Raw genomic sequence first — 24,338 nt, 5'->3', positions numbered from 1 at the left:
TATTCTACCCTCCCTTAAAAGTTATCATGACTTTTGAGTCAAGTTATGACGTTCTTTTGTATTATAACCCATTTTCCTTTCCCTTGTATGTGTTTGTTTCTAAAAAAAAAAAAAAATTGAAATACTCCAATTAAGAGGAAATTATTGTGTACTCTCGGAGTACCATAAATGCGTACTCCTTCCTGTCACATGAATGGTGGGTCCCGCTAATTAAATTCATGGTAGGACCTACCATTTATGTGAGAGGGAGGAATACACATTTATGGTACTTCGGGAATATCTAATAATTTTTTCCCAATTAAGAGTCTTATGAGTTATGACTCAACAGATATTAGAGATATCTTTAGTTCAAACTCTTCTCTCACAACTATCAAATAATAATAATAATAATAATAAAAGCCTCTAGAAACTAAAGTGAGATGCAAGTTTGTAACATCCAATTAAGCTATGCCACATATGTAAAAGGAGGCTTATAATATAGGGTGAAGGGTGGTCCACTCCAGGTTCAAAGACTCAAGGCACAATAGCCCATTCAGTCCCAGCTTCTAAAAATAAAATCACAAAGACAAGTTTCAGCAAAGCTAGCATAGAACAGCGAAGTAGCAACATGACCAATATTATTAAAAATCCCGTTAATCCTTATTATTCAGAAATATATAATACGCTTAATCCAATCACAACTGGTCCTGTCACACTCAGACATTATCATAGGAAAAACAGGCAAGGCACTTGCAATTCTCTAACGTATCTCTCTTCGTCCACTCGCATTTCTAACAGGTCTCAATCTCACTCATCCCCACCCCTTCGTTCTCGTTTCTCTGCTCTCTGTTTCTCCTCTAACCCTGGTAATATACCCTTTTCCCTAATACTCAAATAACGCACACATATATAACTATGTGGGTTTTAATTTTGAGTTATTTCATATGGGTTTTTATTTGTTTTTAAGATTGTTTGGTATATATCTTGGATTTATGCTGCTAAAGCTGGTGTCTTGGGATGAGGGTCATTGTGGAAATTTTCATGTAGCTGAGATGAGGTTTTGGTTTTCTTGATCTGTGAATCTTACGGGAAAATAGTACTGGCTTGATCTTTAAAGGTTTGATATTGTGTAAGGGAAATTGTATTGTGGATTGAAATTTGTGATTTTTGTACATTTTCATTTGGGATTTCTTATCTGACCATAAAATTCTTGACCATTCCCATTATATATGTGCCCTTTAATGCTCATTTATTCAATAGCAGTAAATCTTGCTTATTAAATTATGCTTGTTATGTGCTTCTGGTCTCGCTGTTCATGCTTAAGAAAGCTTGGCTTTTAATTATATGGAATTTAAATTAACCCGATTAAAAAAGAAGAAGGTATTGTTGGTGGGGATTTATTGGAAATGATGCAAAGAGAACACCTTTGCGGCGTTATTTTAAGATTTTATCAATTCATTCAAAAAAATTGTGGACCTATAGATTCCATGAACTTTGGAATTTATCAAGAAAAAATAAAACATTTTAACTAGGAATGATTATCAAACGTGTGAAATTTTTACAGCTGTATAAGTGTGCATTTGGATTGAAATGAAAAATTAAAATTATTTCACTATTCAACTTATTTTTGCTACTATTCATAGGCTTTATTATACTTTTTGGTACTATTTATGGGCTCATTGTAAATTCCATGAACTTTGGAATTTATCAAGAAAAAATAAAACATTTTAACTTGGAATGATTATCAAACGTGTGAAATTTTTACAGCTGTATAAGTATGCATTTGGATTGAAATGAAAAATTAAAATTATTTCACTATTCAGCTTATTTTTGCTATTATCATGGGCCCCATTGCACTTTTTGACACTATTCATGAGCTTGCTGTACTATTTCAACTAACTTTTACCTTTATCTACAGTACTTTCAGTAATAATTTTTCAATTTTAGCAAAATAAGCGGTATTCAAACACACTCTAAGTGTTTCCTAAAAGCCAACAATGTAGAAATTTGTAACACAGTGGTCCAGCCTGATTCATCATCACAATGTTGCTAATTGAGTTTGTTTCTAAAATTTTAACCTTATAACTGTTAACATTAATTTGACAGCCAATCCTGCATTTCTTGTGGATTGTTTTTGTTCTTAGAGTTGATGCTCATGGACATAGCTCTGAATATTATACATGTTTGATCACTTGCTTTAATTATACTTTCAGCTTTCTTCAGTGGACGAAATCTTCAGGTCCATGCTTTTAAAAGAAACCAAATTCTTGTAGCACCTCTATTCATTGTATATTTATCTTTTATCCCATTAGTTTAGTGATGGAACTTATTGACTGTGATCATTGGGGGACATTATTTCTCCACAGTGTTGCATGACTTTATATTAACCATGATTGCAGACCAGAAATAACAAATATTTTTCCTACTTAAGACCATATAGTTCTATGAATACATCTCTCCGAAGCTTTGCTTGCAAAATTTTCATCTTATGATGGTTCTCAAGAGTTTGGTTAATAATTCACTGTCAGTATCCAATGGCTAGCTGTAATCTATTGATGATTTACAAGATAGTCTTTTAGATCAATGAGCAGGATTTACCTCTGAAACTTACTAGAAGAACATTGCATTTTAATGAAGTTTTCTTAGCTTCAATCCTCATTCTCCATGATAAGCCTGCTGGGTTGTCATGAAGACTAAAAACCTGCATATTGTTATTTATTAGAGATTTGCTTGAGACCCTTTTGCAATAGTGGAGCATTGGGAGCAATAATGTTTCTTTGTTATATAGTGGTTGTTTTCATATGGTCCAAAGACTCCAAACAGCTCTAGCCGTGGATCCTCTCACGGGTCATGGCCATACACTAAGCAAGTGATTGCTGAGTTAGTTGTTTCTCTTCTTAAACACATGTTTTTGTTATATCTAGTCTATAAATACTAAAATGCATACATACATGTATTATATTTGTGATTTTGACCCGATGCTATCTTGAAATCCTTATTTTACTTGAAATGTTACAAGCAAATTGTTTTGTGCTGATGTATTTCCAGTTTCTTACTTAAAAGCGATTGTCTTCAGTTGCAGATATGGATGGTGGTGCAGGCCCATGTTTGTTTCCATTGCACAGATGCAAAACTCTTCACCTGGTTGGTATCCAAATTTGTTTTCAAATTAGTTTCCAAGTCCATCATGGATTTGAAGCTTCTATACATTTTGTCTGAAGGACATTCAAGATTGCCTTCTTTCTTGGCTTTTGCTCGCAACTCAAGGCATTGTGGTCTTTTAAAACCATACATCCAGGTGAGGCATGCACAAGGGATCCACAATGTAGAGGGAGATAAGAACTACAAGGCATACTTGTCTCCAGAATACTTTGATGCACACCTTACACCACTAGGCTGGCAACAGGTATAAAGCAAGTCATTAAACGTTTATCCAAATTTTATAAAAATAGCTGTACCAAAATTTTTGTCTTGTTTGAAATAATGTAATACCCCCATGAGAATAATATTGCATTAGTACTCTGGCTAATATTACAGGTTGATAATCTGCGAAAGCATGTTCATGCCAGTGGGCTTTCCAAGCGGGTTGATTTAGTTATTACATCCCCATTGACAAGGTATTGACATCAGCATTTTGTACACATATTGGATCTTGATAAGCTTTTGTTGCTATATTTTCCACGTCTGTGTAATATATCAATTTAAAAAAAAAAATTGCCACTTCTATGATATTAGAGTCATGCTTTTCTGATTAGTGTGGGCAGAATTATTTAATTGAAATGATGTCTAGTGATTTTATCTGAAGCTAAAAAGTAGATTTTTTTTTTTTTTTTTTTTACTTGGATTGAAGTGAAAAAGGTTCTTGAGATACTCTTTTCTCTTTTCCTGATTGGTTTTGAAAGTTGCACTATAATGTGCTCTTCCAAATTTTATAGTTCTGGTGGTGTTACATAATGCTGATACAGCTGGAAGGAATTGTTCCATTTATGTTTTTTGAACATTAACTTTGTTGTTGATAAACTTGATTTTCGCGGTCAAAATGACCACTTATAGGCTTTTATTGTTCAATAAGAGTGATAGACTATGGTCATGTTTGCAACAGATACAAGGCACTACACTTTTGGAAAGAGAATGTGCAGTTACTACACAGGATCTTTGATTCTTATATGAATTCCACTTGGTGCACTCAAAGTTTTGTACTACCTGTGTATGTGCAAACTTGCAAACATAGTTGTCAGTATCATACAATACGCGATACGTATCGTATTGTGCACAAAAAGTTCCGTATCGTAATGGCGAATTGGAAGTGCTCATAAATAGTACAATAAAGTGGTGCATATTGTATCATAAAATCATAGTACCGTACAATACATAGAAATATGCTTTAAAATGAGTTGTTTTGTTAAAATTTGTGCTTTTGTTTGAATCCAACAGGTTGTTAGACTTGTTTTTAACAAAAAAATTGTTAGGTGAATTTAGCCCAATAAAATAACATATACATAAGATTTTTTTCCCCTCTTTCTTCTTCAAAATTTGGACTACTAGCTTACACTTCACTTTCATATTTGCAAATTCTTTTCTGTACAATGAATCTGACAATATAATTATTTTTTAATTTTGTCGTTGCTGTTAAAAATCTAAGAAGCTAGAATGCCATGAAGAAATATTTTTAAAAAATTAAAAAGAAAAAAAAAAGAGGAGATAGTAAATGAAGAAAATTTCAATGAAGAAATAAATTAGCAAAATGATGAACATGATGATAACATTGACTTAGATGGAGTTGATTAGGCAAGATGATGAATATGATGAAAATAAATTATTATTTTGGGTCATTTGTCATGTATTATCACTTTTGAGTTTAATCAATTTGAATGTGTATGTTATAAACACAGGTTAATTTGATTTATTTAGTTAACTTGTTAAATATTATAAAATACGTTTGGAATATATTCCAAATTTATAATTTGAAAAAAAAATAAAAAATCAATTCACAATACGATTCACATTTGACAACTATGCTTGCAAATTTGCATTTGCACATGCTAATATTGTTTTAATCCTGGTCTAATAGTGGATGTGCCCAGAAACTCTTAGCAATGTGATGGGGTGGAAGTCTGTGTGTACATTGTCAGGCTTCAATGATATTTTTATTTTTCCTCAAGCTCATGAATGGGTTCACAAGAAAATCTCAAGGGTAGATTTCTTGAGGAGATGGGGTTTTCAGAATATCTCTACTTAATTAAGCATTCAGAGTTTCCTTGAAAATGCAGAAACTGTTATTCATAAAATCAGTCCATAAGTGATTCATTAGTTACTTACATTTACAATCTCCATCCTGGCATGATCTAAATTTGTTGTAGTTAAAGTGTTTGATGTAAATACTTTGGAATTTCGAAGCCTATAAAAGTCTTTTTTTTTTTTTTTTTTGCTTCAGCGTTGATGGTTCTCATGTGTTAGAATCCTGGGAATTGAAATATCCTGTTTTGATGTACTTGCAAAACTAGCATGAAATCATATAAATATATCACTTAAACAAATTCCATTATGAGTAATTCCACTTCTGTTGTTTAGATTTGAATACTCCTTGTTCAGCATATTTTTTATATTGAAGCGTAATTCTTGTAAACAACAATCAAATTGGTCTTTAATGCACCATTTTAGTTTGATTTTCAGAAAATGACCATAGTGGCCTTGACATTGACTGCTCACCTTCTTTGTGTTAGACTAGCGTCAGTACATGACAGACCAATTAGAACTTTTTTCATTTCTTTTTTTTGTTTTGGGGGGGTGGGGGCAGTAAAAACAATTACTTTAATATATCACTAACAAGTCTTGTGAGGTGGATAGAGTTGGGGATTTGCAATTTTTTTTTGCTGTCCTGAAGAGTAGTGGTTCTTGCAATGTTGTCATCAAACAACTAAATATGTAATGATTTCTGATAAATTACAAATCAACAGGCCAATGAATTCTAGTTAAGATGGCACCTCCTCCCATTGTAAGAGCAAGGTGAGGGTCAAGTTGTTGTTTCAAGATGCACTTGGTGTGTGAGTAACTTACCAATAAAAGAAAGTGCAATTTAATCCATAGGACCAGAGAGGAAAACCTAAGGATATTGTGTTGCACCTCCTTGTCTAATGGATAATGTTAATTTGTGAGTTTTGATTGAGCTTGAAACTTATATACCCTTGGCTATACAATTGAACATAGCATGATATATGAAAATTATTCTATACAATTTAACATAGCAAAATATATGAAAATTATGCTATTCAATTGAACATAACGTGCTCTTTTAGAAGCTTTTTTATTTTGGGATTGCATTTTATTCTTGTGAGATGCTTACATTTTATTGATTATAGTTCCCATGCAAAAGCTGGAGGCCAATTAGCAGATTGCCAAAAAATTCCTGTTTCTATGTTAAAATCAAAGGCAATTGAGAGAAGTATAATTTCATATAAATCTTGCTGGATTTATGTAGCATATATAGTTTATGGAAGTTCAATAAACTTGTGGGTACTGTTTGAGTAGTTTGAGATTTAGTCTGTTTAAAAGTCATTTATCTCTACAATTAGCATTCAGGTGGAGTTGGTTCATCTGTAATTGCAGAGCTCATTAACTTCATGGGTAGCATAATTGGCTAGGACTACGTCTCATGAAGCAGAGCTCCCTTGTTTGAATCTACCCTTCCTCTTCCTTTGGGGCCAAACCTATCAAAAAAAAAAAGGAAAGTTGGAGAGGGCATTATTTGGTCATAAATTATTTCCAGCAAACATAGAAGCTACTGGAGTAATTTATTATAATTTGAGTTGCAAAGATGTAATATCAGATAATTTTCAAGTTAAGTTGAAACAAACTTCATTGGATGTATAAAAATATGGTGGCATTTTGTCTGTTCTCCTTTTGGAAGATGAATTTGTTTCATGTAGTTGTTATTTGTCCTGGGAAGACATGCATCAATTATTAATGTTGCAAAATTTTGCTTATGGTTACTTGATTATAGGACCATACAGACTGCTGTTGGAGTATTTGGTGGTGAGGGCTATACAGATAGGATGGATGTATTGCCTCTAATGGTGGCAAATGCAGGAAACAGTAGTCGTGCTGCAATCTCAAGTCTTAACTGCCCGCCAATCATAGCAGTAGAACTTTGTCGAGAACATTTGGTATGTCTTGTGAAAATAAGATATTTTTCTTTCTTGCATTTACACATGCATCCCATTGGAGGAAAGTGTATCATATTGTTGAGAGCTAATGAGTATAAAATCAAGCTCATGCCTACAAGATTTCTGTTAAACCTAGTGAGTATAAATTCTTTAAGCTATCTTGTAGAAGAAATTCAATGCTTTCATAGGGAAGAGAGTCAGCCATTCCATTTGCACGTTGATGGTTTCAGAATTGGTCTGTTGTAATTTTTTGTTTTAGTTGGCTTGGTTTTTTCTAATTTTAATTGCACAAATTTTAGAATTCTCTAATTCAAATTGATGCAGAGGCCATTGATGGAAAATGTTCCATTCATTTCTATTAGACCAGAAATTTTTAATAATTGTGATGAGTTTGGTACATATTAATTGTTGCTGCATTCCTTTTTCCTTCAAGTGTTATCCAGTAACTTAGTTTATTGACATCTAAAGGTATTTTTGGATTGTATATATCTGGTTGCAGGGAGTTCACCCTTGTGATAAAAGGAGGAATGTCGGTGAATATCAGTTCCTTTTTCCTGCAATTGATTTCTCATTGGTAAGAACTTAGATATCTAAATAAATCTAGAAACAGCTAGCAGTTATAATTTCATTGAGGATGCTTTTATCTTTTGCTGGCAGTACAATTTCAGGCGAAAATTAGTTGTTTCCTTTGGTTCTATAGTGAATAAAATTTATTATTACTATTATTTTGCAGATAGAAAGTGATGAGGATATATTATGGAAGGCTGCTATTAGAGAGACGACGGAGGAAGTTGCAGCTAGGGGGTTGAAGTTCATGAACTGGTGACAAGCTTGTTTACTTATAGTTAGGCCCTAACATTCATTCAAACAGTAACTTATTGAAACTGCAACCACTTGTTACATGGAAGTTGGACTTCCTATTGTTCTATTGTGGTATCTTACATTTCCCTACTCCCTGGAAAGGACACATGATGCATCAATTAATATCCTGTGACTAACATGGTGTTCAATGTGCTGTCTTCAAATCTAACTTATAACCTTTTGAAGCACAAGGTTCATTTTAATTCATCACATGCTCATTGGTATTGCTAGCTTTGATCCTTTATTTCTCAACATACTATGAACTTTCCAGCTTATCAATCCTTTCAAGATCCTGTCTTTGACAAGGACAAAATAAATTTTGATTGCTCTTCATGTTTCTCATAATTTGTATAGAACATGAATCTAAAAAGCCAATAGGTCCCAAGAAGTATGTAAAGTTACAAAGCTTTGATTGATTTCCTCAATATTTTCTCTTAGTTGTTTTTATTATTTAGGTATTGTAAGCATATATGGTTATTCAATTTGACTGATCATAAGTGGAACCTCTGATTTTCTGTAAAATTGTTTCTCAGGTTGTGGACACGGCCAGAGAAGGAGATTGCAATTGTTACCCACAGTGGATTCTTGTTTCACACGCTAAGTTCATTTGGAAATGACTGTCACCCCTTGGTGAAGAAAGAGATATGCAAACAGTAATTATCCATATGCCTTTTATTTATTTGAAGAATATTTTGACTCAATCTTTAAACATGAATCATCAGCTTTGTAGATAAGGATGCTCCTTTCAGGGTATTACCCTGTTTTCTCCTAGGTACATAAGATATAATATTCACTACATAAGAGTTTTTGCCTTTCATATTTGAAATATGTTTTTCATTTCGCTTTTTATATCATGCTTCATGATCTCTTCTCACTGCATGTCCTTACATACTGTAACATTTCTATTTTTGCATCCTTGAGCTGTAATGAAATCATTAATGTATCTTTTCTTAAATCAATCTCTTATAATTTTTTTTTTTGTTTTTGTTTTCTTAAATATAGGATTATTATAAGCAAATTACTTCAAATAAAAATTAAATAGGAGCTTGATGTAGGGTTTAATTGACACATCAATGTCTCCTTTTGTCAACTTATTCACGAATAAAAAATAACTATTGCAACATGTACTTGCAGCTTTGCAAATTGTGAGCTTCGTTCTATGGTCATTGTTGATAGAAGGTGAATTTATGAACTCTTCTAAACTGTTGGTGAATTTTTTTGTTCAGGATTCTTATGACTTCTCTTGTTTGGCCAGTATGACAGGTTCAGATTCCTCAACAACTAATTATCCAGGAAAGATCCCTGCTGGGCTGGACCGCCCTAGTGATGTTGTGGACGAGAATAAACTAGAGAAAGAGGGGCCAGATTCTTGATTTACATAGAAAAAAATATGCCTTGAGGTTCATGTATCAAGCAAATTGGAACATTCAGTTCCATATACTAAATGCATTCTCTGAAGCGTGGGCTTCTCTTAAACTGCATACCTATTATCCTATGTGTTGTGGTAACATACATTTTGAAATTGATTGTTAGATAAAGAGGTTTTATTTAAGTTCGGCCAATCAAGAAGAGATGGACAAAAATTCAATTTTGAGGGAAAATTATAGTGAACTAGATCTTAGGAACAATTTAGTAGAGCTGCAATCTTCAAGGTTTAAGAAGGGGTCGTTTATAGTGCAGCTTAGGCCTGTTCATGTCCATTCCCTCACTATACCTCTCGCCCGTTACAGCCATGAATGGCACAACTGTTTGTTATTACCATTATGGTTTTGTTGTGATGTATGTCCTTAACCATCATTTTACAGCACTTAAGAGAGGTGTTTAGTACATACACTTTTTTTTGATAATCATTTAGTACATACACTTAAAAAGATGTATTTTGTTGTTTGAAAATATGTGTGAGTGAAAAAATGTGAAAATACGTATAATGTTGTTTAAAAACTGAAAACATGTGTTTGAGTAGGTGTACTAAATGGGGCCTAAACATTCCCAGATCTTTTATCCCCAAAGTGAAGGGTCAAATTTTTAAGAGATGTGTTATGCTAGTGTAGAGGTTGGACCTTGGTGTTACAGCTTGTGGGTGTCTGTGAATCAACCTTTCCAAATTGGGAAGATTTCCCACTAACAATTTCTTCAACATCTTGCAAATATGGAAGTTTTGTGCATTGTATACTATGCTTTTATCTGTTACGCTAGTAAATTGATGTGCAGCAGCCGGAAAAGGGTGCTGGCAGATGGGAGCAGCTTTAAGGTGTTTGAGTTTTGAGATCAAAAGGTGAGCAGGGATGAGAAGTGTCTTATAAACATACTATCACACAATTTTGATCTGACTAATGTGAATTTAAGTGTGCGTTTGAATACTGTTTATTTTGCTGAAAATTAAAAATAATAATAAAATAATTTTTTAATTACTGTTCACTATTGGGCTACTGTAGCTGTCTCATTGTACTGTTCATGTTTCATGAGCAGTGCAAGAGGCCCTGGTCCCAAAAAAAAAAAAAAAAAAAAAAAAAAAATGCAAAAATGTGCAAACGCAAATGTGATCCAAACGGGCCTTAAAAAAGCCAAAGCTGAGAGATGGGTGGGATTTTTCTGTTGTTTTTACTCTTTTCCAGGGCTTTATTTCAATCTTGGGGTGCAATGAGGTTATGGACAATGGCTACCAAAAGAATCTGAATGCCAACGCAAATCACTCTCGTCTATATATTGATAGTCACTGAAAGGAGTTAGATCTTGTTAGATCTTATGCCGAAACCTATAAAGTACAAATTATCACACAATGCAATTAAATACTCGATTTCTATATGTTCTAATCAACAATATGTTCCCAGCCGTTATTAATCCAATCGTGATTGTCCCATTTGGATTGATGTTGGATATAGACAAATTGGTTTAGCAAGGTAACATAGGTCTTTTGATATTGACAACCACAGCAGTAAGAGCTGTGGCAATGTATAAACATTAAACAGCAACAGTAAGCCACAGCACTTTAATTAGTCTTCAGAACATCATAAAAAGTTGCAGGCTTTTTCCTAGACTTTGCACACAGTTCCTGAAAAAATGACGAGTACTTTAGATCAGTGACAAGCACTTTTTTTTTTTTTTAACAAGTTGCTCATAGCATGTACCATCCATTTTCTTTCATTCAATAATATAATAAGAACTGATACCTCTATTGCAAATGCCACACGCAAAAGTGAAGCTTCACCCCGTGGACGGCCTATCAGTTGCAAACCTATTGGAAGTCCTTGTTTATCATAACCGACCTGAACAATGAAGAATTACCCAAAAAGACAAAAAATTAGCCAACAGAATTGCAAACATAAAAGAGGTTGCAAAACACACCCAGAATTCTTGATTGGTCAAAGAATCTATCTTTGGATAGTGACTGAATGTAATAGGCTATTAAGTTACTTAGAGATGTCCAAAACTTAAATAGAGGAGAGGCTTTCTATGTAGAGATTTAAAAGTTTAATAACCTTTTGTGTGCTGGAGTAAGCTCCCAAATTCTTGAACTCAGTTCAATGGGTTGCATCTTGGATGAGTTCAAGAACTAATTGTTTTAATTTTCACAAAAAATTACATTTTTTTTTTTGACAAAGAGGGAGAATAATTTGAAAGTTACCACTAAAACAAACAGAACATGCTTTTAAACATGGGAGGGAAATCTTACAGAAATGGATGAGGGTAAGATTGAAGAGTGTGTTCTCATGGTCAAAATGTCTGGAAGAGGTTTCCACTTCTAGGATTCGTATGGTACAATAAATTGCTGGCAGATTAGTATATGATATGGAAGGGGGAAAACTGGAAGGAGTTGTTGCATATTTTAACAACATCAAGCTTGGGAATTAGGGGTTCATTTTATTTACATTAGAGATATGTACAGATATGTTTTAAAGTACCATAACAAAATTGATATGTCCTCCAATTATTTGGCACTTATGTTCTACTCAAGACAAGCAACATAAGATATTAAGAAAGTTACCATAAGTTTTTCCTATCCTTTCCTCTTATCTTTTTCTCTTTATCCTTTAGATTCAAAGTTTATAGATTGTGTGAAAAATTATCAAGACTGGATGGAGTTGTTGCAACATTGGTTGTAAGCACAAATGGGAATTTCATAATTTGTTGTAAAGGTGGGAGTCCATTTCTGTTAATTGCATTTACAAAGAATGACAGCAGAGTACCTAACACATATAAACCATAGAACACTTCCGATAGGTTTTTAAGAAAAAGAAACGCATCACTCACAGGCACAGAAATGGCAGGAAGTCCAAGAAGATTTGCTGCAATGATAAACCGCATAAGATCACCTGAAAACAAGGAGGGTATGCAAGAAAACTTTAAAAGATGGTGAAACGTGTAAAGCTAAAATATAGACAACAAAGAGAACTGAAACATAAAATTTAGTACAAATTTAACAAAAATAGATAGAAATGGAAATAATTGAATCTATAATAAGTTAATAACCAAAAAGACACCGAAAATTTGCCTATTGCACAATCTCATAATTTTGCAAAATGGGCATAATTGAATCTATGATATCAAAAAAGATTCCAGACATGTGCCCAATGTACAATCTAAAACTTTGGAAATTGGAGATCATTGAACCTATAACAAAAAAAGAATATATATATATATATATATATAAATATAAACACTGGAAAAAAACCAATGTAAAACCTCAAAGGGTCAGTTCTAGTTTCAGAATATGATGAATAACCTGAAATGTTGCAAGGTCTTCGAATCTCACGCAGACGTAAGCTACTTAACTTAGGAGCTATTTTCACATTAAGGACATTTAGAGTTATATACATCCAAAAGTGGACTAACATGCTACATGGAAAAGGGTAACTGGGTTTGATGGGATGAATGCTGTGGGAGGAGTATGGCAAGTGAGCCTGGGGCCCCTAGCCATCAAATAAGGTCTCTTGGCCTTATGGCCCTTATGTGGAGTTTCTTATGAGGCCATCTAACTTCATGTCAAATTGTGGCTTGCAAAGAACATTTTCCAGTTGCAGGGTTGGCATTCCCAATAACCAAGATTCTACAAAAACAAAGAGAACGTATGGATGCAACATAAATGTAAACGTTTACACCTTAGGATGGTGTCACATCACCATTTTCGAGTCAGGTTAAGCTCGAAGCTTGAAATTAAACATGTGGAACCAAAGGCAGTTGGAAAAAAGAAAGACAATAGTGCAGTAGATGGATTGAAATCAGATGAGGCATGAATCAATATTGGCCTGGTCTATCCATTTTATGACAATGCAAAAGACCAAAAGGAAGTGCGGTCAGACACATTTTTTAGTGAGAAAAGATTTTTTTTTTTTTTTTTTTTAAATTACTTAACGTTTATTATCAACTGAACCACCATTTCACTCACAAAACATGCATGTAAGGTTTTAAATTATCATATAGCAACATAAGACTTATCCACCTTTCAAATTATAGAAACTGATGATAGATAGATGCAATTTATCATGCATGTGCAATTCTTTCATAAGTGTAAATGAAGAATTATAACCAGCCCAGCAGCCCCATCATTAGTTCATAATTGAAAATGACAACAGTAATTATAATTACAGAAAAGAAATTAGGAGAAACATAAAGGCCCAAGGCAATGTAATTTGATTAGAAACAAACAATTTGACTGAAATTTCTTAAATTCATGTGTTTCAACGTGAAACATAGACAACAAACCTGTAACCTGCATATCTGTCTCCCCCAACTGAAGTGCACTAGGAGGTATTATGGGAGCTGTCATGCTGTTAGCGTAAGAAAGCATGTTAATTCAGTTATAATTACTTTGGAAAAAATCATATGTTGGCTATGAATGACAATCAATTAGACATAAACAAGTGCAAAAATCAAATTTGTATTGTTATTTGAAAATCACGTGGAGTAATAGTAAATGAAACTCTAAACACAGGCAAATAATTAATGTGTCTCCCTAAAACTGAGAAAAGCAGACCAAGTTCAGAATACAATAAGCCTACATATAAGATTTATCACAAATTGGCTTATAAAAAGATCACAGCAAGGCTGGATCAGATATTTATTACCTTTCTAATAAAAGTTCATAGCATTTATAAGCAAAAAAAAAAAAAAAAAAAAAAAAGAAAGAAAAGAAAAAAAAAAAGAAAAGGAAGAAAGGTACATAATAACTATTATATGTGATATATAAAGATTCTATTTGGATCAACTTTTATTGTGTATCATCATTTGCTCCACTTTAGTTGCACTTATTACCACTGTAATCAATTAGGCTTACGTACCCAGTTGTTGGGGTCACTATGACATCAACCTTCTTGAAGATCTCCATGTGATGGTACATAAGCCTTCGCCTGAAGCAAACCAAAAAATATTTAGAATTAAATACAAAGAACTATCATCGTTTAGACCAAGTAAAAATAATGAGAATCTCACTTACTACATGGCCTTAAATGAGGATGTGATATATGTATTAAGTACATCAGATATTTCTGAAGGGTCACTCATAGAAAAATGGAAAAAAGAACACAATTAACACTCCTGGGTTTTATGTGTCATGCCCTAGAATGCAGATAAAATCGTATCTTTCCAAAAATAGAAGACCAGTGAAACTAATCTAAAAACATCACATAAACTACATGTGTTAAACATTTTTGGATATCCATTATTTTATGAGATTCCATTAACTATAGCATGCTTGTAAGGATTACACTCTTCCGCTGTAGATATGAAAAAAATTAACAATATGAACAATATGCATGTAATGTTCCAAAAGAACTGAATTCTTTTTTATCATAATCTTGCCTCACCTAAAACACTGGGCAGCCACATAGTCTGTTGCAGTAAATGATCGAAAAAGCGCCATGCTAGTACGAGTATCATAATTAAACCTCACCCCTTTCCTACAGAAAGAAAAAAGGAAGGAGGCCATATTGAATTAAATATACCATCATCCTTGATTCTGAACAATTCCAGAAACTTGTGAAAAACTCTCAGTTCTAGTTTTGGTATACAACAATCTACTAATGTACCTTTGCAAAGAGGTAAAGAATCATACCCTTCTTCACAGTAAGGATTCACAGAAGACAGCATTTCAGATCCAATTGAAACAAGATGAGCAGTACGCATTTCATTTAGCTCAGGTATAACAATCTCCACCATCTTGAAAGATAATATGAAATATGTTGTATCTCAGCATATTATGACTGTATGAGAATGTTATTTCTCAATTTGAAACATAGTACTTCAGCGAAATATAAGCACCATTTTATTTTGAAATAAGTAATACATAAAGAATGAACAATAAAAAAACTATCAAGCACATGCTAGTTATGATGGACTTACTTCACAACCATGAGTTTTTGACAGCAGATCTAGAATATCTTCACACTTATCAGAGATATCAGTCGAATTTACATCATTAAACCACTGCAGTAGGATAATCATATACTTATAAAATGAAATCTGATATCTAAAGCAGTTAAATTTAATCGACATCAGTGGAAACAAAACTGAGATTACCGCTGTGTATTTTCCCAGCCGCAAAGATCCCAAAGCATTTAAACTGTCATTTGATGACAGTATTGGCAAACAAGGTTCAGACTACAAATCAGAAGAAATTAGACAATTAGTTACATTTAAATGAAATACAAAAAAAGAATAAATAAATAAATAAGGTTAATTGCAGCTGTCCACCCTTAAAAAAGGACCATGTAACTTGACAAAGCCTTAATCCCCACTAAATGGGAGAAATAAAAAGGGCCAATGAGTGACTGAAAACTTGGTTCTAGATAAACTAAAGTAAATATATTTGAAGACCTGTCTCACAATCAAGCAAGGTAGAAATACTGAACAGACAGCCTGAGCGGTCAACACTATTTCATGACTATATTTGGACGCAAGAATTATTATTAACTCTATAGCTATTATCAATTCCAAATCAAAATGTGAATTGCAATCAGTGAACCATGCATCTTTCTTCCAGTTCTACATATTCCTCTATTGGAAAAGAAAAAAAAATGAGGCTTCTAGTGAATTGAATCAAGGCTTAAAAAGTAGAATGTATTTAAACTTGTACATTATTTTGACAAGTAAGAAGGATTATTAAAGTTATTATATATATTTTTTTAAAAGGTTTAAAGTTACCGGTTTCAAACTGATTCTATCTGCAGGAGAGGAGCCCAAGATTGCTGCATACCTGATGAATTATCAGTCAATAAGAATTAATGAAGGAATACAAGGCAAGCAAATGTTTTCAACCAAAATTTTTTTTTTTCTGTAACCAAGGCAATAGTTTGGAACTGCATCAAAGTCAGATGTAATGGTTTTTTTTTTAATAGGTAAATAGGAGAGGAAGGGAGAGGTGGGGTTTGAAACCCAAACACCAAGAACCACAGAGGCACAGAGGGTGTTGGTAACACTGGACTATAACTCGAACCCTAAATGTTGATGAATGTACACGACTGGGACTTCAAGCAACACGTCCAAAAAAAGGAGACTGAACAAATGGATTATGCACTTCAAGCCATCTCAAAATTCTACAATGGCCCACACAATTGAATTATGATTTGGGAGAAAGAATTAATGATTCAAGAGTTATTCAATGTAGAGCAATGCAGAACTACTATAAAAAAAAAAAAAAAAAAAAAAAAAAAGTAGAGCAATGCAGAACTTAGACATGTTTTACTGGAACTGACAATAATATATACTGTAGCAATGAAATAAAATTGGAGGGCTCTTTATCACAAATCCATTAGAAGATAGAAACTAAACATAACACAAAGTAGTGATGAACATCTTCATAAGCAGAAGTGCTTACACTAGCATGACATCCTCCACTGTTGTCGCAATTGGTCCAATAATTTCCACAGTCCCTTTACCACATAATGATCTACAAAGAAAAGGTTCCAAATATGATTTTCAATCACTCATGCTTGAAAAACTCTTGCTATAGCATCAATAGTATCTTCAGTACATTAGCCAAATATTTAACATGTGAATAAATGAGGACTCCCCCTATTTGCTATATTGAAATGATTACAATGATCAAAGCTGAAGCATGTGTCAGACATGTTGGATCCTAAAAATCAACGAGATTGTAGTGGTGAGCCTTTTGGTTTACCTTATACTTAAAACATACAGATTAAATTTTATCACATTAATTTACCTTCTTGCTGGAAAATACAAAAGCACAAAATTCATTTAGCTCTTGTGTACGGTGATGCCAAATTTAATATGATGTAACAGATATCAAATTAACGAATTCTATAACCCATATTGTGCTAGACATATTGTGATTTGTAAGATATTTATCAAAAAAAAAAAAAAAAAGAGAGGAAATTTTCAAAGATATTTCTTCATATAAAACAATTTATATATGCTTTATAGCTAAAATAAAGCATGTTACAAAACAAGGCCACAAAACAGGATAATCATTATGTTAAGGAAAGCTTTGGTCAGCCATTGGTGCAAGGCAGCACAATCCGAGAAAAAGTTTAATCTCCCAAAGTAAAAACATCCTTGAACTGCTAAGAAGACTGGATTGATGTCTGCTTGAATCCTATCAAAAAGTAAATGCAGAAAAGGAAGTATTCAATTCTTCATCCTGACATATCACATACGAAGATGTCTGAGGTCAGTGACCTGTTTCGTCTACTATATCACAAAGCCTGCAGCTATTCCTGAGGCAGTCCGTAAGATTTTGTGATACCTTAACTCTTCTCCTGAGAAACTTTTTATTTATTTTTTAATTCCCAATTTACCCTAAGAAAGTTATTTTTACATCTGACAAGAGTCAATCATTGTACAGCCACAAAACAATGATATGAATGTCTGAACTGAGGCAAGTATTTGCCTGATATGAAGACACAGCAAACTCACTGATTGGCACAAATTATAAAAGGCTATGGATTAAGATTTTCTGCAGTGCTTTTGGTTTAATGCATTACACCACCTTTGCTAGTTTAGTAGTTTAGTATCAATTTCAATGCCGCCCAACCATTCATATACTTCAACACAGAATGGAAGGTTCTTTTAATTGATAGGCTGCTTCATACTGGTCATACACGGAGGTTGTTTTCCAAAGGTCTATAGTAATTACATAATCTACCTTTGATAGGGACACCACAGTTTAATGTACACTAATTTCAAAGCCAACTTATCTTCCCCGAAGGATAATAAGAAACCTAACGAACTTTTCACCTCCTTACTAACATCTAGCATTATGTAAAAGTGGGAGTATAATATATGATGTTCCTTTTCAGGGTGTAGATTCAGCTAGAAGTTAGATAATCATGATTCTCAACGCAACATAAAGAACTCAAGGATAAAAACATGGGGTTCATGTATGACAATCATTTTCTTATAGCCAAAAAAAGAGTAGTCTTAAAATGTATCTGTATGTAGATCACTTCATTTTGGAAGATACTCATTTTATTCTATTTTTCTTCCTCTACCCTTGGCCTTTTACTTATCTTTAATCAAATTTTATTAATAAAAAAATTAAGTATGTTTATTCTACAAGTTTTAATATTTTTTCATCTTGATCATAACAGGAGTCTTATCTGAATGACCACAAATTTCCACCATTTCCATTTTTTATATCTACAACACAAAATGGTTGCTGATGGTCCTGCAGCAATTTGAGCTCCAAACTTCCCTCACTCCAAATGTTAATTACAACTACCACCCATGCACTGTGTCCAAGGGGACTGACCTACCGAAGTAGTCAGAATAGAATAGACTTTTTACTTTACACGACAATAAAAAATGTGCTACTAAGTTCAAAGATTTACCATACTCTTGACTAGAATCTTGAAAATATAACTGTTATTTAAAATGTTTTAACATCATCTATATCAGAAATGCACAACTGCACAAGGTAAAAAATACAAGCAATGTGTCACACCCTGGATCCAATGTTTAAAGTGCTTACCCTTTCATATCTGTCCGTCCATATGTTGACTTTAAGCCCACTACACCACAAAGGGATGAAGGAATACGAATGGAACCTGCCTTTTAACATTACATTAAGCATAAAAATTAGAAAAATAAAAATAAAAATCACTGGGCAGCCAGCATATTATATTTGCACAACCTCCACCGTCTGTTCCAAGTGCAGCAGAACATAGTCCAGAAGCTACAATTGCTGCTGGACCTGAGGAAGATCCACCAGTATACCTTTCAGGGGCATGAGGATTTCTTGTTGTTCTGCACTTCAAAATACATCAATCAGAAAATCTTTTATGTATTAACTAGTGAGGGAGAAACAAGGAACTTGTACAACAAAGAAATTAAAATTATGGGCTAAAAATCTTATCAAGACCCTAGGTCAAATTCAATACATAAGTATACAAGAACATTTATTACTCATAAAATAAAACTTATTCAAGTACAAAAAACAACGGTTAATAACTAAAACAGGTTGAACCCAAGCTATGCTCACCAGCCCACCAACCTAGATAATTAAAAATAATCCAAGCCATCTTGAAACACATCCCATTGAGGCATTTGATTTTCATACAGTGATCAAGGTAGAATTGCATACTTAAAATGCATGCCATGTATTTTTTTGATAAGTAATAGATTTTATTGCAAGAAAAGGAATACCCTATGTTCCTTGAAAAAATACAAACAAATCAATTAGAAGCTGAGGGAGTTGGGAATCCAAAATGAAAATACAGTTGGTAAAACCCTATATCCAAGACCATTCAAACAAAATTCGAAGCAGCAAGGACTTCAATTGCTTGATAGATCTCACACTCTCCTCAAAAGTATGGCTGCTATGCTCTTTTTACACTAACCACATTATGCAAACTGGCAGCAAGTTCCATACATTCAAGGAATATTATCTAGCCAATAGTACCAATTTGAAAGGAGGGAGGCTACTGTGTCCAGAAACAGCCAATGAATCCCAAACATCATAAAGACTTCACTCCAAAGTGTATGTGCAATCTCATAATGGATCAATAGATGATCCACCGTTTCCCCATTGCAACAACACATACAACCTTATGAAAAAGATGAATCCTCCTCTATCTAAGTAAATTTTAAGTATAAAACTGAAAATTTCGACAGTTATTGCAAACATCCATGAAACAAACTAAGGTGATTCAACTAAATAGAAGCCTTGTGTTCATAAACGAGGGACAAACAGAACAGGCAGTCACTCCAAGACCTGTTGATAGCGGTGTACTATATCCTACCATATAAGTGTTTTTAAACAAAAAATATATATTTGGATAAGTAATAAAAAATTTATTCAAACATTAAAAAGAGAGTCACCCGACTATACACAATGTATACAGCTGGGGACCAATACAATCAAGAACACAAGGAGGGACAGCCATCTAGGCAATATTGTTGTGATGCAGACCAAACTTCCCTTGCCAACATGCTAGAAGGTCAACCACAGACTTCAGCATTACCTAGTAGAGACCAAACAACGTGAACACCATAGACCAAAGCTGGACTGCAATAGGACAAAAGATGATTTACTGATTTCCCACTGCATTTATACATGTAACACCAATCTAGAATCCATAATTTTTGCTTGCGTTAAGTTATTAATTGTCAAAATGTTCCCCAAAGCAGTCATTCAAAAAAAGACCGCTGCTTTGGAAGGAACCTTCGGCTTCCAAATGATCCTCCAAGGGAAGGACTGATCACAAACACCCATCAATGCCCAATAATAGCTACTCACCTCAAAGCCCAACTCTTGGCAGGAATCCAGCATAGCTAATTCTCACCAATACCCCTCAAAGAGACACCATATATAACATCCATAAAAGTAGACAAGGATTCCAATTCCCAATCTTGAACTGCATGCAAAAACTCCGTATCCCAATAAAGAACCCCATTGAGGAACTTCATGAGATCAACCAGTAAGCCCCCTTATCCCTACTAATGCTGAAAAACTCTGGGAAACTCGATTTCAAAGGACTATTACTGCACCAAACACCATTAAAATTTTACTCTTGGCCAATCTCCAATTTCAAACTGAACATAATGAGAAAAATTAGGCCATTCACTTCTAATAGACTTACATAAACTTACCCTATAAGGACCAGCATGGAGTTAGAGCACCAACCTCTTCCCCCCTCCCTCTCTCACTTTCATATTTAACCCCTATTACCCTTCTCCAAAAAGAATCTCTCTCAGTCCCAAATCTCCTTATTTAAACAATTGGCATGTACTGATATCAAAGACAACATTTTCAATATTTAGGAAAGCTATCAAGGAATAATTTGGTTCATACATGTTCCAAAAAATTAATTTATTCCAATGAGCTAAAAAGCTCTAAGTGTGTTGATAATAATTAATGACTTAAATTCATAGATAAATTTACATTATAACTACATTATTTTAGCTGTTAAGAAATAAATTTACCCGTAATTTGGATTATTTCCTGTTGTACCCATGCCGAACTCATGCATATTTGCCTTCCCTAAAAAGATTACACCACAGCTACGCAATTTTGAAACAGAAACCGAATCCTTGTTAACAGAGCGAAACTCATGCATCCATGTACTTGCACCTGTCATCATAGAATGACATTTTAAAGTTGTCTACTACCTTCAGAGACAGTCTCATGAAACCTTTTTACCATAAAAAAATATCTCAATGATTGCTTACCCTTAGATGGATGAGGGAAGCAATCTATGTCATCCTTGATTGCCATGAAAATCCCGTCCAATATAGATAATGGTTTTCCTGCACAACCAACATTAAAAGGTGTCATAGTGATTAATTGAGCTATATTTCCACCACAGTCAACACAATCATGCTTGACAAAATTTTATATTAAAGTGGAATTATTTCTTATAGGTAAAAAAATTGTAAATGCCATCATATGCATGAATGAAACTTTAAAATTCAGCATTACCTTCCTCAAACCTTTGTGTAGAGGCTGCAGCCTGCTTCCTGACTTCCTCAGCATCAAAGGAAATCAATAATGGTGTTGGGGGTTTCTTGCTGCTGAACTCTTCAATAACTGGGATGATGTACTCTGCCACCTATAAATTGAGATCGGAATGTTCCTTTTGAAATCCAGTTGAAAATAAACTTAACTCCTAGCTAGTAACAGCAACGTACCATAGATGGGGTCACAAGCCCAGACCGATAAGCATGGGCATAATCACGTATCTTCCAATACCGGAATGATGAAGCTGGTTCCACGTTCCCGTGGCTGGCAGGATCATAATGTGGAAGACACTTTAAGGCTGATTCAACTCGGTCCTCAGGTTTTCCGTATTCTTTAAGGACAACAACCCCATGTTCTGGTTCTAAAATTCACATCACACTCATTAAATCATTTTTCATGTTCAAAGATTTGTAAATTAAGTGCACAAGTTTAAGCACTATGTTGTGTGTGACACCCAATTTTCCTGTTACTCTCTGTACTTGTATGGAATGATTATTTGCAAACTGCTACTACCTTCTGTGGTTTTCCTGTTGGACGTTGGTTTTCCCACATAATGTAATAAATAAAACTAGAGATTGATGGATATAGTTATCAATCCCTTAAGTAAATTGGTTTCAAACCATAGATTTTCAAAGTACAGATTTTTTAAAAAGATCACATTTTTTTTTTCTTTCTTTTTTTTTCCTGGGTACAGCATTTTTATACAATCCCGTTTTCAAAAAGCAGGTTGAACCAAAACCAAATAATTAAACTAGCAGATGGTTAACAAAATAATAACAATCATTATTATTTTTAAATACTAATTAAATAAGATATACTAATATGAAGCAGCTTGATACCATTAGTAGCCATTTAACAGAAACCAAATATTAAATTTTAACTAAAATTGATCTAAAATCCTATCCCCCAAAAAAAAAAAAAAAAAAACAGTAATTAAAGAAAAGAAACTAATGAGTATAAGGAAAAAAATAAAAACCTTGAGGAGGGAATTCAGGTTTAAACATGGGAGCCTCAGGTATGACAGTATTCCGCAACATCTGCCAATCCAATTCTCTTATAGTCAACAACAACAACAACAACCCCACTTGATTGTTACACATAATTCAATCTAAGATGTAACAGAAACTGAAAAAAAAATGAGAGACACAAACCTCAACCATTTTATTTTGCCTTTTCAAGTGAGACACAATCAGAGAACCCAACACCCTTGATTCCACTATCCTAACAAACAGCTTGAACACCGACCCCGTCAAATGCGGAGCTGAAACAACCATCATAGTTTTTTTTTTTTTAAGGAACAAGTAATCAAGGCTCTAACAACAAAGATTGAATTTTTGCACACATATATGAAAAATGAAAGCAACCCTGTAAATGAAATGGAATTTTGAGTATGTGGGTTGACCTTGGATTGTTTCAGGCTCGTACTTGACGGTCGACAAGTCAACGTCCTCTGCCGGAACCATGGCACGCATTTTTACCATCTTTTTTAGTACTGAAAAATGAAACCAGAACAAAGAAGTTGTAGCCTTGTAGGTACTTTCAGAGAGGGTTTGAATGAATGAGTTGGCTAAAATTATGGTACTGAAAAACCCAACCAACCAAACCAAAACCAGGTCAGTGACAGTGAATGAGTCGTTGAGAATTAAGCGGAGATTAAATACTGATAACTAATAGTATTTGTTGCTTCCGTAGACTGCAGTCTTCATTTAGAAAAAAGTGGTACAATGACACAGTGGTGCACTTAATGCTGCTCTTTACCATTGCCAAATACCAATTTCTTCATGGAAAGTGTTTTCCACGAATGGCAGAGGTAACCATGGAATTGATTGACTTTTGAGTGAAAAACAAAAAGTGTACAGTAGAGTTTGAGTAAATTGTATAAATTTATATATATATTTTAAATATATTTTGATAGTTTGAGTTATTTTTTATATTTTGCGAATCCCATTATTATTATGCAACACACCTAGGTTCGAGTCTCGTTGTCCATAATAGAAGTCCGTTGGTAGACATCCTTAGTGAGGTTAAAATCCCACATAGGCAGCAACTATAAATTCGGATCACCTGACGTCCTGTCCGGGGGTGCAATATAACCATAAATCCCCCATTTTTATTTACCAAAAAAAAAAATCTCATTATTATATTTTTTTTTGGATGGGCCATTATTATAAAAATAGGTCGTGTTGTAACTTGTTATCTATACTAGTAATTGAAGAAAATGTGTTTCTTTGGAATATTGTCTCGTGGATATAGGAATATAGGTTTTTGAGATGGAAACCATGTATATTATTATTATTAATTTTTTTTTACACTCTATCATAATGAATTAATGATAAAGTTAGAAATTTAACATAAATTCAGTTTAATTTTAACAATGGTTTTTTTTTTGAGAAAAATTTTAACAATGTTTTTAATTAGTC

The 24,338-nt window shown here is 33.6% G+C and overlaps 2 protein-coding genes across 7 annotated transcripts; one reads left to right on the top strand and one right to left on the bottom strand.

Moving 5' to 3' along the window:
- Positions 1-548: 548 nt before the first annotated feature.
- Positions 549-9,555, top strand: LOC126705750 (phosphoglycerate mutase-like protein 1). Of its 5 annotated transcripts, XM_050404930.1 has the most exons (11): positions 701-845; positions 947-1,096; positions 3,056-3,123; positions 3,278-3,385; positions 3,517-3,596; positions 6,980-7,142; positions 7,642-7,716; positions 7,876-7,964; positions 8,537-8,656; positions 9,138-9,182; positions 9,259-9,555. In XM_050404930.1, the coding sequence occupies exons 3-11, from the start codon at positions 3,064-3,066 to the stop codon at positions 9,374-9,376; spliced, it is 858 nt and encodes a 285-aa protein (XP_050260887.1). In that variant the 5' UTR covers positions 701-845; positions 947-1,096; positions 3,056-3,063; the 3' UTR covers positions 9,377-9,555. The 5 variants fall into 5 exon arrangements, with proteins under 5 accessions (XP_050260883.1, XP_050260884.1, XP_050260886.1 ...); XM_050404926.1 differs by lacking the exon at positions 947-1,096 and having other exon boundaries at positions 549-777; positions 3,201-3,385; XM_050404927.1 differs by lacking the exon at positions 947-1,096 and having other exon boundaries at positions 559-845.
- Positions 9,556-10,837: 1,282 nt separating this feature from the next.
- LOC126705675 (fatty acid amide hydrolase) lies at positions 10,838-23,733 on the bottom strand. 2 transcript variants are annotated; one of them, XM_050404796.1, is made up of 21 exons: positions 23,518-23,733; positions 23,321-23,410; positions 23,070-23,179; positions 22,895-22,955; positions 22,089-22,279; positions 21,880-22,009; positions 21,630-21,707; positions 21,384-21,531; positions 19,093-19,205; positions 18,931-19,006; positions 16,816-16,887; positions 16,143-16,194; positions 15,519-15,599; positions 15,342-15,425; positions 15,055-15,158; positions 14,807-14,899; positions 14,282-14,350; positions 13,707-13,771; positions 12,255-12,316; positions 11,174-11,269; positions 10,838-11,055 (listed from the first exon to the last, which is right to left on the bottom strand). In XM_050404796.1, the coding sequence occupies exons 2-21, from the start codon at positions 23,397-23,399 to the stop codon at positions 10,993-10,995; spliced, it is 1,827 nt and encodes a 608-aa protein (XP_050260753.1). In that variant the 5' UTR covers positions 23,400-23,410; positions 23,518-23,733; the 3' UTR covers positions 10,838-10,992. The 2 variants fall into 2 exon arrangements, with proteins under 2 accessions (XP_050260753.1, XP_050260752.1); XM_050404795.1 differs by having other exon boundaries at positions 23,321-23,733.
- Between the last annotated feature and the right edge of the window lie 605 nt (positions 23,734-24,338).

This window comes from Quercus robur, chromosome 11 (genome assembly GCF_932294415.1).
Source record: "Quercus robur chromosome 11, dhQueRobu3.1, whole genome shotgun sequence".
Taxonomy (NCBI): domain Eukaryota; kingdom Viridiplantae; phylum Streptophyta; class Magnoliopsida; order Fagales; family Fagaceae; genus Quercus; species Quercus robur.
This window is presented reverse-complemented; position numbering and strand designations above follow the sequence as displayed.

Bases quoted from the DNA above. Each gene is read 5' to 3' on its own strand.
- LOC126705675 (XM_050404795.1), bottom strand. From the start codon at position 23,399: ATGGTAAAAATGCGTGCCATGGTTCCGGCAGAGGACGTTGACTTGTCG. The intron at 15,159-15,341 runs GTAAGTCCATCA...TTATCTTTCAAG, and splicing joins CAAAAACTCATGGTTGTGAA to ATGGTGGAGATTGTTATACC. The intron at 11,056-11,173 runs GTATCAGTTCTT...TCATTTTTTCAG, and splicing joins GTGTGGCATTTGCAATAGAG to GAACTGTGTGCAAAGTCTAG.
- LOC126705750 (XM_050404926.1), top strand. From the start codon at position 608: ATGACCAATATTATTAAAAATCCCGTTAATCCTTATTATTCAGAAATA. The intron at 7,717-7,875 runs GTAAGAACTTAG...ATTATTTTGCAG, and splicing joins CTGCAATTGATTTCTCATTG to ATAGAAAGTGATGAGGATAT. The intron at 9,183-9,258 runs GTGAATTTATGA...TTGTTTGGCCAG, and splicing joins ATGGTCATTGTTGATAGAAG to TATGACAGGTTCAGATTCCT.